General features: G+C 39.7%; 2 protein-coding genes across 2 annotated transcripts; both read right to left on the minus strand.

The window, feature by feature from the left end:
• Positions 1-1,436: 1,436 nt before the first annotated feature.
• Positions 1,437-2,986, minus strand: hmx2 (H6 family homeobox 2; the record flags this gene model as incomplete). Its single annotated transcript, XM_083897666.1, has 2 exons — positions 1,437-1,996; positions 2,704-2,986. 2 exons carry the CDS (start codon positions 2,984-2,986, stop codon positions 1,437-1,439), a joined length of 843 nt encoding a protein of 280 aa, XP_083753792.1.
• Positions 2,987-12,147: 9,161 nt separating this feature from the next.
• Positions 12,148-13,649, minus strand: hmx3a (H6 family homeobox 3a; the record flags this gene model as incomplete). Its single annotated transcript, XM_083897659.1, has 2 exons — positions 12,148-12,773; positions 13,334-13,649. The coding sequence occupies 2 exons, from the start codon at positions 13,647-13,649 to the stop codon at positions 12,148-12,150; spliced, it is 942 nt and encodes a 313-aa protein (XP_083753785.1).
• Between the last annotated feature and the right edge of the window lie 4,163 nt (positions 13,650-17,812).

A 17,812-nucleotide genomic window follows, 5' to 3' on the forward strand; every position in this document is an offset into this window, starting at 1 on the left:
GCCATTAGCACATAGTGGGGTAGATGGGTGGGGATGGGATGTTGAAGCGGTTGTGATGTGGTGGTGTGGTTCCCTTTTTTTTTTTTTAGATGATGTGACATCTAAGAAAAGCTGCTGTATGACATGGTTTTATCACTGTCCGTCAACATTTCTGTTGTTTTTTTGGGCTAAACTTTGGCAGATTTGGTTTTGCCGGAGCAGAAATATCAACCGCATGGCTTCTATAAGTTTAAGAAGATGTCTTATTTCAAGTGGAACTGATACAGTAAATTAATTTTGCAGATGCACAGAAGAGAACGGCTTCAATTAATGACAGCAGCGAGGTCTTGAACTTTGACAATGTGCCTTTTTTTTTATTTGGGTTTCCTCTAAGGCCTGATTTCAGGAGGAGATCCTGCCCCAAAAGGCATGATTGGCTTTTTTCCACCCTGCATCTCCTTATATTTACCTCTATATGTAAATGTATATATATATTATAACATAAAACAATTAGCTGATCTCACCTGCTTCTTGATTTGTTTGGTTATTAGCATGCACCATCTTTATTTATTTTTTTTAGATTTAAAAAGGTCTTTGCACAATGAAAACACCTGCAGTTTTAAACCCAGTCTGATGTTTTATTCTGCTTTATAGGCTAATGGAGTCTCACATTGTGTCATATATATATATTTATATATATAAAAACCACATTTTGCAAGAGGCATTATAAGCTCACTGTTTAATATTTGTGACCCAGCAGCAGTAAAGTCATGTATGTTAATTGGCACTATAGGGTTTGATCTAAATTTAAATATGTATCCATATATATGTCAATCCTGTTTTTATATTTTTGGATTATTACAATATAGACTCCCTAACATCCATTTATGCAGGTGCATCAATAAAAAAAAAAACAACCCCCACATTTTCACTGAAATAGAAAATTTATTGAATGAGAAGGTTATTATTGAAGGTCTAAATTACAATATATATATATATGTATATAGAAACAATTATATTTTGTGTTTTTTTGTCCCCCTTTTGAATGGAAGAAGTGGTGTGTTCCTTCCTGTCAGGTGAAATCAAACGACTTGATGCTCCTGCAAAATAGTTTTCACAAGGCATTTGTGGAATTTAAAAACCAGTGAGTGTGACTGAAGAAGACTCCAAATGTTTTAATTGGTTAAAAGGCGAGAAATAAAATAGTTTTAAAAAACAAAAAGATAGAGAGAGAATAAAAATCAATATAATTAATAATTATACACATGGTGTATTTTTATACATACATAGGGAAGCTTGATTGCTTTCTCGTGTGATGCACAGTTGCTGCATAATAGTTTCCTCAAACAAATAAAGTGATACAATATAATATACAGCGGGGTTAAGATGTGGAGACACGTTATGTGTGTTGTATTGTATTGTAATGCAGTGGCGAACACGACCGTGTATAGAGTCAGTCAGTACTCGATCTTGTTATACAGGTTGTATAAAGGTAACGCTGGCAGGTTGCTCCCCGGGTAATAGAGGGGCGTTGGAAAGGCGATGGAGCGCGGAACTGGAACGCGCAGCAAGGAGTTATCTCTGAAAACCAGCGGCATCCCCACGAGTGTCTGTGCGGACGCGTGGGCCATGTTGGCCGCCTCCAGCTCGGCCGAGAGCTGCCGTTTCCATTTGTTCCTCCGGTTCTGAAACCACGTCTTGACCTGAGTCTCCGTCAGCTGCAGGCTGGAGGCCAAGCACGCGCGCTCCGAGCTGCTCAGGTAGCGCTTCATGTCGAAGGTGGACTCCAGCTGGTACACCTGACTCCGCGAGAACACCGTGCGCGTCTTCTTCTTGGCCGAGTTGTTGTTGCCCTGCTTGTCCGCGCCGCCGTCCGCGTGCCTCTCCTCAGCGGACAGCGGTGACAGCTGGCGGCACGGCCTCTCCTGCTCCTCCTTGTAATCCTGCAGCAGAGGCTGCGGCAGGTGCGCACGCCGCGACAGCCCCTCACTCACAGGCATTAGTCCTTTTGCGGGACCTGAACGCACCAAGAGGACAGACACACATGTGTTTTACACATGTGTTTTACGCATGAGAAAAAAAAAAAAATAATAATCACATTTTTTTTTTTTTTTTCCTCCAGCCTACTCAGATTGAGAGTTGGTTAAGTGTGAACTCTGACTTCCTTAATCGACATGCTGCAAAGCCGGTGACTATTTTTTAAAATAAACAATTCACAGTGAGTATGCTCGGCGTACAGTACGCTATTAATTAAAGCCCCGCTCTATGGATTTAACGCTCAATTGACGGCGTGTAGTGCAGCCATTTTGGAAACAGGTTTCATCAATTAGCGGGGCTCAATTAAATTTGAAACGAGAGGAAGGACATGGAGGGTGGCAGGGTAATTATTCGACCTTGCACTCCTGTTCTGCTGCTGCTGCTGCTGACGAGGATAGTGTGCACATAATCATTGTAATAATAAAAACAAGTGGAGATGGAGGGGTTGCACAGCCATAAATACTAACCTGGTGAAATGTGAGCCGAAGTACACAAATAAAAACAAAACATAAAAAATAAAACACCAATTTGATTGTATTATTTTAAAAAATAAAATAAAATAAGGAACCTGATTGGGCCTCAATGACATTCAATTTTGTAAATAAATAATATTAAATGTGCAACATTTAAATTATTTTGCAGTGCTGCAAGATAATATACAATAATAATAATAACAATGAAACTCACCTAAACATGAGAAGTTGTGCGCCTGGCGCTCGCTGTGACCCGTGTCGGAGCAGAAGCAGTCTGCTGAATCCTCCCCGCCGCTGCACTCCTCCTCGGAGGACACGGACAGTGAGCGCCTCCGCGGCGGCGGCAGAGGCGGCAGTGGCAGAGGCAGCGGCCCCTTGGAGAGCTCCTTGGTCCCGGAGCGCGGCGCATCGGACGGCGTGCCCAAGATAGACTGGATCGTGAAGCTGGAAATCGGGCCCGACGAGCACTTGCTCCCGCTGTCTTCTGCGTTACTCATTCTCGCCTCATAACAGTATTGACTGAATCTGTCTGCGCCCTCGTATTCCGTTTTTGCTCTCTCTGCACGATCGGTGCGTAAAAATGACCAAACTGCTTGTTTGTTTTTGTTTTTTTTATCCCCCTTCTTTCTTTCTTTTTCTTTTTTTTTGTCCTCCCTCAGCCTCAGTTTAATTGTGGAGTTTTAACATGGAGGTGTTTTTTCTCGAGCTCGGGGAACATGAGTGTATTCCTGGTCCTCCTCCTCACGCTCTGCTTCAGAGGCAGCAAGGTTGCGTGGCTTCATTTGCATGTAGGTAACCTCCTCCACGGGCCAATGGCAGATTCACACCCAAGCCCGGAAATTTCAAACTCCTCTCCAGGTTTTTTGGAGGTGGGAAGAGAGGGAGAGGGAGAGGGAGAGAGCCGAGGAAGACGAACTCATCCCTGCATTCATCTGCTGCTGCTGCTGCACAGAGTCACTGCAACACATTATATACTATATGTTGTTCCAATTATTAATTATTCCTCTCATTAATGTAACGTTTCTGACCTAAATTAATATGCATAATTAATTGAAAGATTAAATAATCATAAAATTACAATAGACGAGGTTTAGGAAAAAAAAAAAAAACAGATGAAAATTAAAGTCAACCTGTTATTAGCATGTACATGTGGATAAAAACTGATTTTATGGCTTTTTGGTCTGAAAACCGTTAACTTTATCAAAAATATTCATTTTTAAATAACACAAAAAAAAATAGTGGATTACACATAACAGATTTATTCTGTAATCTATATATACACAGCCTGTGTCACCACAGAAAAGTCAATTGGGGATTATTTTGTGTGTTTATGCCAAATTGGTAACGCACGTGCAGCTAAGGAACTCGTTTGTTGTTGTTTTTTTTGTTTGTTTGTTTTTCTTCCTGAAAATAATAAACTCGTTCCGCGTCCATTATCTGCGATTAAGAATTCATTTGATCATTACTGAGCTAATCTGCCTCGTGACGACCGCGCGTGGAGTGGGGGCCGGCTAATTGATTGACTAATTGATTGGAGATGGTACGTGCGCGTGCGTGTGGTGAGAGAGGAGGAGGCACGCGTCACCCTCCTACTCACCACATGCCCCCTCTCTATCTCTATCTCTATCTCCTTCAGTCCTTCTCTGGTACAAACACTGACCTTGTCAGGACCAGTAGACCTCATGTAGACCCAAACCTGGTCCCAGTGAGTCAGAACCGTGTTTCTCTGGCTCTGGTTAAGGTCAGAGGTCACGTGTGCTTTGGTTAGTGTCAGGCATGAGCTGGTGGTACAGATTTGTCCAAATGAATGGACATCAATACAATGTCCTAGTAAGAATAGCTACACAAAAGTTTGTGTTTTCAGTGTTTTTCTGGACTAGGTGTCCCCATGGGGGGCCAAAGCAAACGTCTCCCTGTGTGATTGTGGCATAAACACTGACCTTGTCAGGTCCAGTAGTCCTCATGGAAACCAAAACCTGTTCCCAGTGAGGTAGAACCTCATTTCTGAGGAACATTTTGGGGTTTAGGGCTCAGATTTGAAGTGTGCAGGTCATGCCTAATGCTTTTTTCATGCTGTCCAAATGAATGGAAGTCAATGCAGCGTCCTCATAAGAATAGCTGGACAAATGTGTATGTGTTGTGTTTTGGATGGCCAGTAATTGTGTTAGTTTTTATTATCTCCTGAGGACCTTTTCTGGACCAGGTCTCCTCATTGAGGGTCAAAGCAAACTCTGTGTATGTGTGTGTGTTTATTTCTCCTGAAGGTGTCAGAGTTTTAAAGGTTTTTAGGGTTAGAGTTGGTTTTAGGTTATTGTTTAGCTATAGTTGAGTTGGTTAAGGTCACAGGCTTGGGAAGTATGGATGTCCTCACAGTCGTGGAGAGACGTGTGTACAATGTTATTATACCTTTGTGAGGTCCAAATAACCTAAAAGCCTATGTTTGTGGGGACATTTTGTCTGGGCCCCACAACTTTAAAGGGCTTTTTAGCGATTAAAGGTGCCATATGTAAGAATGTGGCCAAAAATGTTTACTACATTCAAAGGTCTTTTAGGTTTCGTTTTCTGACATAACTGGCAACCCGTGGTTGCTCGGCAGCTGAGACTCTACTGACTGCAATGGTTGGTAGACGGCGGTAGGTGGAGCCACGTGCCAAAACATGATTTCAAAACATAAACATGATTTGCAGTCTGCAAAATATTTTTTTTTAAAGGCAAATATTTTGGCTGTACTGTTGTTGTTGGTGAGTTCAGTTTGTTATATGAACATTATTCCTGAGTCTCTGTGACATATTAGGAGGATTTTAAGGTCAGTTGTTTTAGATTTATTACATAATGCACCTTTAAGGTTGGTGGTTTTAGGGTTCGGGTTAAACTTAGGTTTAGGTTAAGGGTTAGGCACTTACTTGTGATGGTTAAGGTTAGGGTAAGGGAGTGATGTGTCCTCACTAAGAAATGAAAACCAATTTATTATGAGTACATTTTGGGGGACATTTTAGCAGGTCCTCACAACTTCAGGCTTCAGGGCTTTTTTTTTATTTAATTTTTTTACTTTTCTTATGGTTTAAGGGTTTTAGGGTTTGGTAAAGTTGACATTGTGAGGACATTTTGACATTGTGAAGACATTTAAGCAGGTCCTCACAATCCTTTTTAGGATTTAAGGGGTTTAGGGTTAGCATTGGTTTTAGGGTTAATGTTTGGGTAGTTGAGTTGGTTAAGGTCACGGGAATGACAATGTCTGAGTGTCCTCACAGCTATAGACAGACGTGTGTGTGTGTGTGTGTGTGTGTGTGTGTGTGTGTGTGTGTGTGTGTGTGTGTGTGTGTGTGTGTGTGTGTGTGTGTGTGTGTGTGTGTGTGTGTGTGTGTGTGTGTGTGTGTGTGTGTGAGAAAGGGAGAGACAGCTGCAGGGCTTGATCTGCCAGGTTCAGGCACATTATCCCTCTTTTACTGCTGCTTTGTAAAGAAGCTCCAGACAGACACATTACAAATGTTCAGCTTTAATCATCACAGCTCTTCTTCTTCTTCTCCTTCTTTCCTGTGGACACACAACCGACATTCGAGGTATAGAACCTGGATTTTAAGAGGGAGAAGACGATGATGATGACACCAGATTCTGTCGTCATCATCATCATCATCACCAGAGCAGACAGACGCATCTGGATCCGCGCGTAAATATCGTGGACTGCGTGACATCTGCTAAACGATCTTTAACAAAACGCCTGCATGTGCATTAGAGGCTCTGCTGAAGGAGGAGGAGGAGGTGGAAGAGAGAGAGGGAGGAGGGGGGCAAATATATGAGGGCAGTCAGCGGCGGATGCTGGATTTATGGTGGTTACACATAAGGCGTGAAATCTGCAATGACAGTTAAATGGGTTTATTTTATATGCCGCTCTTTTCAAACAAAGACCTTTGTCAGTGGCGCGCGCGTGCGCCTTCATTACGCGCCGTGGACGACTTTTGCAACGTGAGATTATTGGCTCATTTACGGAGAGATAAGAGGGGCTGCTTTTGTGCTGCAGATGATTATTTACACTCACACACACACACACGCACACACGCACACACACGCACACACGCGTCCTTTCACAGGTTCATATAGGCCAGAGTCAGACACTGTCTCCAATGCAGGAGGCCTAAAAAGCACATATGCTCTAAGTTTGTGCTCTATCACAGTGATGTGTCGGTGTGTGTGTGTGTGTGAGGCCGCACGTGCAGCAATAACTGAACAAGATCTTTAGCAGGAGAGGGAAAGAGAGAGAGAGAGAGAGAGAGCGAGATAGAGAGAGAGAGGGTGAGGGTGAGAAAAGCAGCTCTGCACAAAAGACAGATGAAGTTATGAGGCGCTTTGATCTGGAGAATCAAGCTTCGATAAATATTAAACAAAGAGCCTTTTTTTTTTTCTTTTTTTCTTCCACGCGCGTGTATTATGATATATGGCGTGTCCGCGTCTAAAATAAGGAAATTACCAGAGAAAATGATATCAATAAATTTTCTAAGTATAAACGTTGATTATGTTTCGATTTTCATTCAAGAAAGCAAGGCCTGCTCTTTTTTCACGGGGCGTGTGTGTGCGTGCGCGTAGGTGTGTGTATATATATATATATGTGTGTGTGTGTGTGTGAGAGAGAGAGAGAGAGAGAGAGAGAGAGAGAGAGAGAGAGTTGTAAACGCAGAGCGACCAAGCCCTGGAGGTGTACAATTTATGTAATCTGAGTGTGGAAATGAACTGGGTAATTTATTGGAAAACACAAAGTCAGGAAGATTGGATCAGTACAGCCTATCCAAGGGCTCCTATCCATCAAGTTCCAATTAACAACCTAACCATTGAGTTTTAATGGCTTTCCAATCTACTGCCCTGATAGACTCATCAATTCCTCGGGGAGAAATTAAGAAAATCGACCGCCCCCTCGGCGCTCCGCTGTCATTCTTCACAGCAACTATATGTCAAATTAAAAACACAATTAAAATTTAAACTGTTCCAATCAGACGGTGCCCCGCAACCTATGTTTCACTTAATAGAACTTTGATGAAAATCTGATGCCCGCGTTCAATCAGGAACAGCAAATGGGGATGAGGGGTGAAAGAGAAAGAAAGAGAGGGACGAAAAAAGAGAGAGATTTCCTGTGTCAAAAAAGAGTTGTTCAAACACTTCCTGTGTGGCCTCTGATCAGGAGCAGATAATCGATTATCGATAACTTTTGTTTTCACACTTTTTTTTCTTTTTTTGTCATCAAAGATGGTTGTATTCTGATATGACGTGAAAGACGTGAAATGACGAGTGTTTCCTGTCTCATTTGGTCACATGACTTTTGTCTGGGTGTAAGAAAACAACTTATTTCTTCCAAAATACATGCATATATATATGTGTGTGTATAGGCTATGTATGTGTATATATGTGTATATATGTATGTATATATATGTGTATATATGTATGTATATATATGTGTATATATGTATGTATATATATGTGTATATATGTATATATGTATGTATATATATGTGTATATATGTGTATATATACATATATGTATATATATGTGTATATGAATATGAATATGTATATGTATAGGTATATATATATGTATATATACATACGTATATATATTATTATATTCATTATATATTCTTTAATTTTAGCACTTTTTGTTTTGTTCAGGTCCTCATAATAAGTTGTAATAACAGTTAATAAGCACCTATTAGATGCGTGTAAACATCAGTATCCCTATAATCCTGTTCGATTATTAGAATTAGAACATTGATAAGATGTGTATTCAGAATAATTAGACTTTATGGTTTTATTTAGAATGAAATTAACATTTATTAAGACACTGACTTTAAAAAGAAATGACACTAACCTTGTATATCTGTACAATAATGTGCACGTGTGTCACTCTGTATATGAAATTATGTTTAGGTTTATCCACCATTTGCATCTGTATATTATTTAATTAATTTATTGATTTAAATATTCAATATTTTCTCCTTTCCAACACTTGTTGATGTTTATATCATCATATAAGACCTTTAGTTTCATACCTTATCTTAAAGAATATTAAGATTAGTTGAATCTACTCCATAATTAGGCCTTCAAATCAATGACAGGTAAAAAAAAAACTGTTGACAAATTTGTAATAAGAGCCTAAAAGTGTCTTAAAAGCAATAATAAAATATCTTACATGAGCTTATATATATATATTTTATGTATATATATATGTGTAGCATCCCAATAAGGCTTTTTTATTTGCCTATTACATGGGGCTTAATGTAAAGTGATGTAATTTAAAGTGCAACCTTTTTGAAGTTGTGTTATAACACACATGGATATAGTAGGTCCACACACAGACATCACACACCTGTGTGTGTGTGTGTGAGAGAGAGCAGATGCTGCAGAGAAGCTTGTTGAAGGTGGTCGGGGCCACTTGTGTGTTTCCAAACTGCCACTAAAACCATGATGATGGGGGCAGAAAATTACCCATTCAGCTCTCTCCATTTTAATGTGATACACCGGGCGCGTGCACTCACGTCCGTTTGCCCCACGTCACTGCAAATGTACTTTATCTGATTTTTTTTGGACCCCCCCATTATTCCCCCCCCCCCCCCCCCCCCAGTCCTTTTACATAAAGATGTCGCACAAAATGGAAATTATCGAGTTGTAATTTTTGTTCAATTTATGCGCGCAAATCAAGGTCATAAGCTGATCCGAAAGCGTCGCGCGCACACACACACACACACGTGGACGTGGACCGTGCCGCAGACGTCCACGGATCGATACTGCGCCAGAGGAATAATGCCATACTAATCTATTAATTTGCAGTAATGGGGCCGCGCTGAGTGCGCGCGGACGGTGCACGTCAATACTCGGCTGAAACCTTTGTCTGTTGATGAGGTCATCATATGGAGTTTATAGCTGACTGATTCATTTCCAATAAAAAAAACTAAGAGATGGGAGCTGAAAATGGCCTTTAAGGCAAAGTCTGAGTGAAATACTCACGCGTGATTCATGGATGGTTTTACGCAAAATGGTCTTTAATTTTTTTTATTTTTTTTTTAAATCTTACTAACGTTTCTATTATTATAATTTCTTACTAGTGTTTTTGAATTCAGAATTGGCAGCTGTGTGGGATTGTGTTTGTCAGGTGTTAGGAGTCAAAAGGTTCAATCTCCACATGCTAACCATAGGTTTTCTTCAACGAGGGACTCAAGTCCTTCACTTTTATCTTAAAGGCACAACAGCTGTACTTTCTTCACCTGATGACAGTCTGCTCATACACTCTCACTGTTTACTTTCTTTAAAAGAAGAAAATGACACAAAATCCACCCTTTAATGATTATTTATTACTTTAAATATTGTTTGAATTTACAATAAAATTATTACTGACTACCAATAATTCCTATGTATTGTGTGCCATGCAGAACAGTTCAGCTGTTTCTCTTCCTTCCTCTCCTCACAGTCTCCTCCCCTTTGGAAATGTATTACTCCACACGTGTAATCTTTTTTCTTCCTTAAAAAAAATAAAAAATATACATAATATAAATTAAATACTTAAAATAAGCAACTGTAAAATTGTTATAATTTTTCAAAGAATCTGGCGATGTCTTGTTACTCCACGTTCTCGCAGAAATCCTTCAATTCCTTATTCCATTTTATTTATTATCATATAAATTTAAAATGTATTTAATAATATTTTCTTTTAAAAAGAAAATAAATGATGAATAATTATCAAATCGCATACAAAAGAATGGAGAGACAGTGATTAGAAACACCTGTAGGATCGCACGTGTTACAAAGTACCAGTTAAATAATTAATTTCACATTTTAAAAATGTACACCTTGGTTTTGGTTTTTGTTATTTTTGTTATTTTTTTAAATAAATGTAATATTTAAAAATTGCCATCCATTATGGTTTTACCTTATATGTTAATTACAAAACGGGTACTCGTATCAGAAGAGTTTCATTAATATATTAATAAAAACATATACTATTAATATTATTTTACAATTTCTATACTAATTATTTGGATTAAGTTCATAAATGAGTGGCATCACGAGTGTTGGGGGTTAGAGGTCACCGGAAATAGTCAAATGTGAAAATAAATCAAGTTCGATTTAGGGTTGCAAATATTTGAAAAATATTTAAAAATGTGATCAAACTGAATAAAGAAAGAAAGAAAGAAAGAATAAAATAAGAATAAATTACGATTAACATTTAAAATAATGTAGTTTACCTCAAATTAATACACACACAGAGAGAGTGAGGGTGGGGGGAAAAAAACCATGTTAAAAGACAGACAGGAGTAATGTCCTACTCTGACTTCATTACCCATAATTTTAGCAAGATGGTGGCAATTACGCATCTAATTGACTGAGCCACTTTTGTATGTAAAACGAGGTTTTTTAACGCGCATAATACTCGGATGATTACAGGAAACCACCTGTCCATGCAAGTGTGTGAGAGAGATTACGCTTTAATCTGTCTAATCTCTATTCACCTTTAATGGGTTTTGTGCGTAAAAATGTTTTTGTTTTGTTTTTTTCAACTACAACCTCAAGAAATGACAGGTGACAAAAATGTCCTGGAAATGAAAGGAATATAGTTATTCTCCATTTATTTCACAACATGGTTCAGCAATACAATATCAAAACGTTGTTGTTTGTTGTTGTTGTTTTTTTTAAACTGTACAAAGGGAGAAGCCGGCAGGTGGCAGCTCCTCTCCCAGCGCGCGTCGTCTCCTCTTTTTTTTTTTTTTTTTTTGTTAAATATATACATTTACAGACTTTATACACCAAATATCGACAGTGTGTCCTGTACAGAAACACAGAGCGTTAGTCCAGGAGACGCTGGAGCTCACACTTGTGCTTGAAGGAGGAATGTGGAGTGCGGATCATAAACTTAAAATAAAATAAAATACAAAATAAAATAAACAACACACGGATATTTTTTTTTTTACAGCTGAGAGTGTCTTGATTGTCCCCGTCAAACGTTTCAAACAGAGGAGGAAACAGAAGTCACAACATGGAGCCTCATCACTTTTCCACCGAGGATACACGACAAAAGAAAAACATTGTTCCCCCATAATAGTGGATTCATTCACTCCTTCATTCATCCATCCTTTCATTCATTCATTCATTCATTCACAGCACACTGACAGTGTATTGCACAGCATCATGTTCTCGTTTATGAACAGAGAGAAAGAAATCAAAACAAGTGTGTTGTTGCATTGATGGAGGAGCAGATCCAATTCTGTAAACAAGGTTATTATTATTATTATTATATTACATTATATTATTGTTGTTTGTGTAATAATCACAGAGTTGGCCTGACTGCTAACAGTCATGGAGTCAAAATAAAACAAATAAAATACACTCATCAGGCAGTGCGAGCAAGTGGACTCCACAAATAATCGTTTATAATAATAATAATAATAATAATAATTAGAATAATGTGGGATTTGAATTGTCAAATCACGTGTAAACGGTGCCTTTATGGAAAGAAATGACACATTGATGATTTTTGCCAAAATATGTCCACAGAGGCCTGACAGACAGCGTCTCTGTTTGTGTACAAAAATATTTGAGTCTTTTTTGTGTCATTTGTGGGTTGTTTTTTTTGTACTTGAGTTTTGGACTCGGTGCCACAAAAACTGCAGCTGCTGTCACTTCACACCGGCCTGAGCAGCGGCACGGACGTGACGATGGGATGGGAGTAGTAGACGCCCGGGTGCGGGAAGGTGAGCAGCGGTTGGCTCACGGGCACGTTGGCACCGCCGACTCCGCTCTCCGACGCCGAGTTCTCGTGGTAGAGGATGGGCACGCGGACTATCCTCTGCGCCGCGGCGTGGCTCAGGTTGGCGGCCTCCAGCTCCGCGGCCAGCTGCCTCTTCCACTTGTTCCTCCGGTTCTGGAACCAGATCTTGACCTGGGTCTCGGTCAGGTGGAGGGACGCGGCGAGGCCCGCGCGCTCCGAGCTGCTCAGGTAGCGCTTCATGTCGAAGGTGGACTCCAGCTGGAACACCTGGCTCCGGGAGAACACGGTGCGCGTCTTCTTCTTGCGACACGGCTTCTTGTCGTCGTCTCTCTTCTTCCACTCCTCCAGCTCGTCTTTCTTGGCCTCGTCCGTGTCGCTCTCCTCCAGGATGATCTCGTCGCCGCTCTTGCTGTGGTTGTGCTCGTCGTCGTCGTCGTCGTCGTCTTTGGCGTCGGGCTCGGATTTGAGCACCAGGTCCGGGGAGTCTCTGTCTGTGCCCGAGGTCGGGGACGAGTCTCTGGCTCCTGGTTTCTCCGTGACTGTAAATGTGGACACATGGTGATGTGGACATTAGCACTGAGGACTTTTACGAGTTTTTGGATAAATTGTGCCAGAGAATCAAACGCAGAGCTTTTCCAACAAAAAAACACTAAAAATATGTTTTATTCTACTTAAAAAAGGAGACATTTAAAGACCAAATAAATCAAATATTCATAATCCACACAGGCCTACGTCACTATTTTTTTCCACCCAAAAACAAATCAGTCCTTTCTCCCTTTTGCATGAATGAAACATAAGCGTGTTTAAAATAAATCACAGGACCATCAGGCTGTCACTGTGGCCGAGCCTGCGGGGGTAAAGATGTCCACGCACCGAGCACCAACAGACAAATCAAAAAGCTGCTGCGCATCGTCGCCCGCAACCCATGATTTCATGATGTCTGCTTCATTTTATGCACCGAGTGTCACTTTATTGATCTATTATCGCACCGTAATAGGCCTTCGCGTCGACGACGACTCTCTACACAGACAAAATGTGTGTGACAAACAAAGTTATCATATGTATATTTATAGACGGGTACATGAGCATCAAGTCTTACCTTCGCTCCTGTGCAGGTGCGTGGATGAGTGCAGGGCGTACGGGTACCACCACGCCGAGGTGCGCTCCAGGTAGTGCGCCGGGAGACTGAACCTCTGCGCCGGCAGGTCAAAGCGTGGGAAGTGCAAGTCCCCGACCTGTGAGAGGGAAAACCCTCCTTCCAGCGCCGCCATCGCTGCCTTGTTGACGGCAGCAGCAGCAGCAGCCGCCAGCACCGGCTTGGGCTTGGACGGTTTACTATCACAGTTCAGCAGGTTCTTAATGAAGAAGGGAGAGTCCTTGGCCGGAGCGCACGTCTCTTGCGTCGTCTCTGGCATCGCTGCTGTGGCTGTGTGGTCTGAGCGCACGATGGACCACGGAATTGCAACAACAACCAAAAAAAATAAATAAATAGGAGGATGAGTGACTTACAGGCTGTGGATATCCGGACAGCGAGTTTGTTTTTCTCTGTGTTTTTTTTTGTTAAGACCTCACACTCAAGAGCGCGCGTCCTTCTAACTTTGAAAAGTGTTCAGTTCAGAGAGGCGAGCGACAAACAAACAAATAAATAAACAAGCACGCATCGAGAGAGGTGGAGACGTCTCATTCCCGGGGCTCCCTTCCGTCCAAAAAAGAAAAAACGCCAAACTGTGCGTTATCTTGCGTCCACTCGGTGTCAGTCCGTCAGTCCGTCCGTCCGTCTGTCTGTCTCTCTGTCTGTGTGTCTGTCTGGCGTCTGATGCTAATGATGAAATAAAAATGTCATCCAAGTTAAATGCGGAAAGTATAGCCGATTGGGCATGTACAATGGCAAATGGGATTAAGGCAGAGGGAGACGGCGAGGTGGAGAGAGAGAGAGAGAGGAGGGAGGAGGTCTCTCTCTCTCTCTCTCTCTCTCTCTCTCTCTCTCTCTCTCTCTCTCTCTCTCTCTCTCTCTCTCTCTCTCTCTGTGCCTTCAGGCCACAGTGCGCTCCTCGCCTGTTATTGGTCTCATACAGTCCAATTAGGCAGCAAATGAACACAGCAGCTGTTTGCGTGACACCCCCCTCCAAAAAAAGGGAAGGGAAGCTTCATGGGTTGAGTTCAGTCAGAAAACTCATATATATCGATATAGATATATATATCTATATCGATATATAGATATATCTATATCTATATATCGATATAAATAGAGAGAGAGATAATGAAGATGTTAGTTTTGTGTTTTCTGACTGAACTCTCTATCTCTATATATGTGTGTGTATATATGTATATATTTATATGTGTATGTATATGTGTGTGTGTATATATATGTATATGTATATATGTGTGTATATATATATATGTATATATGTGTGTATATCTATATGTATATATATGTATGTGTATATATGTATATATATGTATGTTTATGTATATGTATATATATGTGTGTATATATGTATATGTATATGTGTGTGTAAATATGTGTGTGTGTATATATATGTATATATACACTAAAAAATGTAATAAAATTGTTAATTTAACACCAATCTGGAGCAAAGATGGTGTTCAATTTAACCCTATGACACTAAAATGAGTTGATTCTGACATAATTCCAGATCGTATGTTAATCCAATGCTGAGTAGATTCAAACAGAATGTTCTTTAACACAGAAAAAAAAATACACAATTAGGATGCATCTTCTTTTTTTTTTATTGTGTATTGTGTTTTACATTAAAAAAGTTTAAGCAGATTTCAGATTTTTATTATTATTATTATTATTATTATTATTATTTCAGCAAAATATGGAGTAGAACTGAATTTGAAATGAATAACCGTTTTAAAACATAACACGTTCCCTAAAAATATATTTTATTTAACATATTAACCTTATTTATTTATATGTGTGTATTTGGGAAAAGTGCTCAGCAGAGAAATACTCCATGCATCTCTGTGCCAACACCAATACATACATAAATAAGTGTGTGATAGATTTATAAACAGTGTATAATTTTAAATACAGTTAACATTGTGGTTTTTTTGTGAATAGATAAATAAATACAGGTTTATGAACTGAATAGAACAGAGCAAACCAAAAAAATAGTTGTGTTTGTTTGTTTACTTCACTGCTCCTCACTCATGTGCAGGGTTTTCATGCCTAAACACTGTGAAATATAAATAAGAGGGGTCACCATCCACGCCAGCAGCATATAGTTAAACAGCTGCAGTCTCCCAATATCCTTTACTCACAAACAAATGTGTAAAATAACACAAAACACACACAGAAAAAAGTCCTGAGATCAGACTGCAGCTTCTCCATGTGTCACCAATGGGCGATTAGATTCATATTTCTAAGTCATTGATTTTAAGCGAGGGACATTTGCACAATGTCTGCAGGTCGCACAGTCATTTATTCTTCCCTAATCGATTTGGTTAATTCATCCCTCAGATTGCACTCTTTGCAAATGTGCTATGTTGTTGTTTTTTTTGGTTCACTCATTGATATTAATTGACTTGTTTGATAATAATAACACAAAAGAGAGAGAGAGAGAGAGAGAGGGAGAGAGAAGCTGTGTGTATGGTGGAGCTGGAAGCAGCTGGTGTGGAGGAGGGAAGGACGAGGAGGCAGCGCCCTCTGTGGGTCACATTGGTGAGATGCAGTGGTGTGGTACAAAGAGTGAGGGGTCAGAAACAGTTCATTTAAACACTGAACTGTTGGGTTTTGAAGATGAATGTGTTGCTCCATATTTTGGTGGTGGATTTTTATTCCACCAATGAGATTAGAATAGAATAGAATTTTATATGTTCTACATTAGTGAATATTAAAAGTGCTTTAAATATTATGTCAACAAATATATATGTATTATTATAGGTAGGTAGGTAGGTAGGTAGGTAGGTAGAAAAAGTACAAAAGAGAGTTCAGTCTGATTGTATGACATGGCTTTAGTAAAAAAAAAAAAAAAGTTTAAATTAAGAATGTAAAACATTCAACATACGCTCATTCATTGAAAAAAGTAAAACAGAAGGAGATTGAAATGTTTCTTGCAAACATTCATTAATTGACGAAGAAGAGTCAGTGTCAAGGTAAAGGTCACCCTCATCACACACACACACACACACACGTTTGTGTTGATCATTTAGTGCACTGCTCAGGTGCAGATATCCCATTACTGTCATGTAATTACCTCCTTCTCTTACATGCTCTTCATAATAACAGATATTTTATGGCTCCCTCCTTAGTCTCAGGTGCCGGCCGGCTATATACGCTCATGTGACACACTCGACTATAGAGATTCTGAACGTGTCGTCAGGATGTCGAGCGTAATTCCCCTGGTCGTTTGAAATATAGGTCGCAATATTTTTTAAAAGTTATGGGTCAGGTAGAGGATGCAGAAAACTAAACAAGACTGAGGTTATGTATTTAGACCATGTTTGATAAGTGTATATAAAATAAACCTTTTTTTATTAGTGTTTGTAGCCTTAGAATAAGCTTTTTTTTAATAATATAATTGTGAATTAGTCATTTTTGCACACATTTTTACCAATCCAGTGATAGTGGATTTAACCCATCCTTATTAGAACAGCTGACACTGCACCTGGGATTAGCAATGGGCTATTGGGTGCCTTGCTCAGGGGCACCTCAGACAGAACAAAACTGACTGAACTGCCACTTTGTAAATTAGGAAACAAATGCATGAGAACTCAGGGGAAAGTGCAGGTAAATTCCATGTTTAACCTCTAGAACACAGAGCATTTGATTGCTTTTTTCCCCCCATTTCTATATTCAAATGTATACACAGAGCCTATAAGAATACACAGTATGTGCAATATAGAGTGTCTTATAACCTTTTTTTCACCACAACCTATAGGCAATGATGATTTAAACACACCTGAGCAAAAAAAAAAAAAAAGTACTCACAGCTACAGCTCAAAGTTAACTTGGCTCTTTTTTATGAATGAAAATGGTTGATATTGTGACTTCTGCACAAAAACAGGAACATGAATAAAACAGGTCCAAATAAATCAAAGCGATAGACATAAAACAAACCAGAGTGTATGTTTCATGATTCAAAACAGATTACACACAGAGAGAAGGACGAGGCGGAGCGTATTATGATGTCACTAATCCCTACATACTGCACATTTAATCACATACACACCATCACAAGCTCCCTTGTTTACATTTGAGCAACCCGCTGTTTTTCTCATTAGTCGTATTTGCTTTGCTCTTTTTTTAACAGTCAAATAGAAATTGTTAAAAAACAGATTTATTTTTGGATTTAAAGAACAAAAATTGTATTTATTTAATGCTTGACTGGCCTTTCAAATAGCACACCACCGGACGCTCCCCCTGAAAAATAAACTGTGAACCTGGAGTCTGTGCTGTGTTCATATTATGCATTGATTAGAAACATGCAGTAGACATTGCCCTGAGGCTATCTGGGCCCTCTGAATGCTCCATAAGTCTATTTTTGTTGCTCCTCGGGTAGGTTACTATGACTTTTATATTATTTATTTCAAAGCGCCCAGATATTGATTA

The sequence above is a fragment of the Microchirus variegatus genome (assembly GCF_963457635.1).
Source record: "Microchirus variegatus genome assembly, chromosome: 11".
NCBI lineage: Eukaryota > Metazoa > Chordata > Actinopteri > Pleuronectiformes > Soleidae > Microchirus > Microchirus variegatus.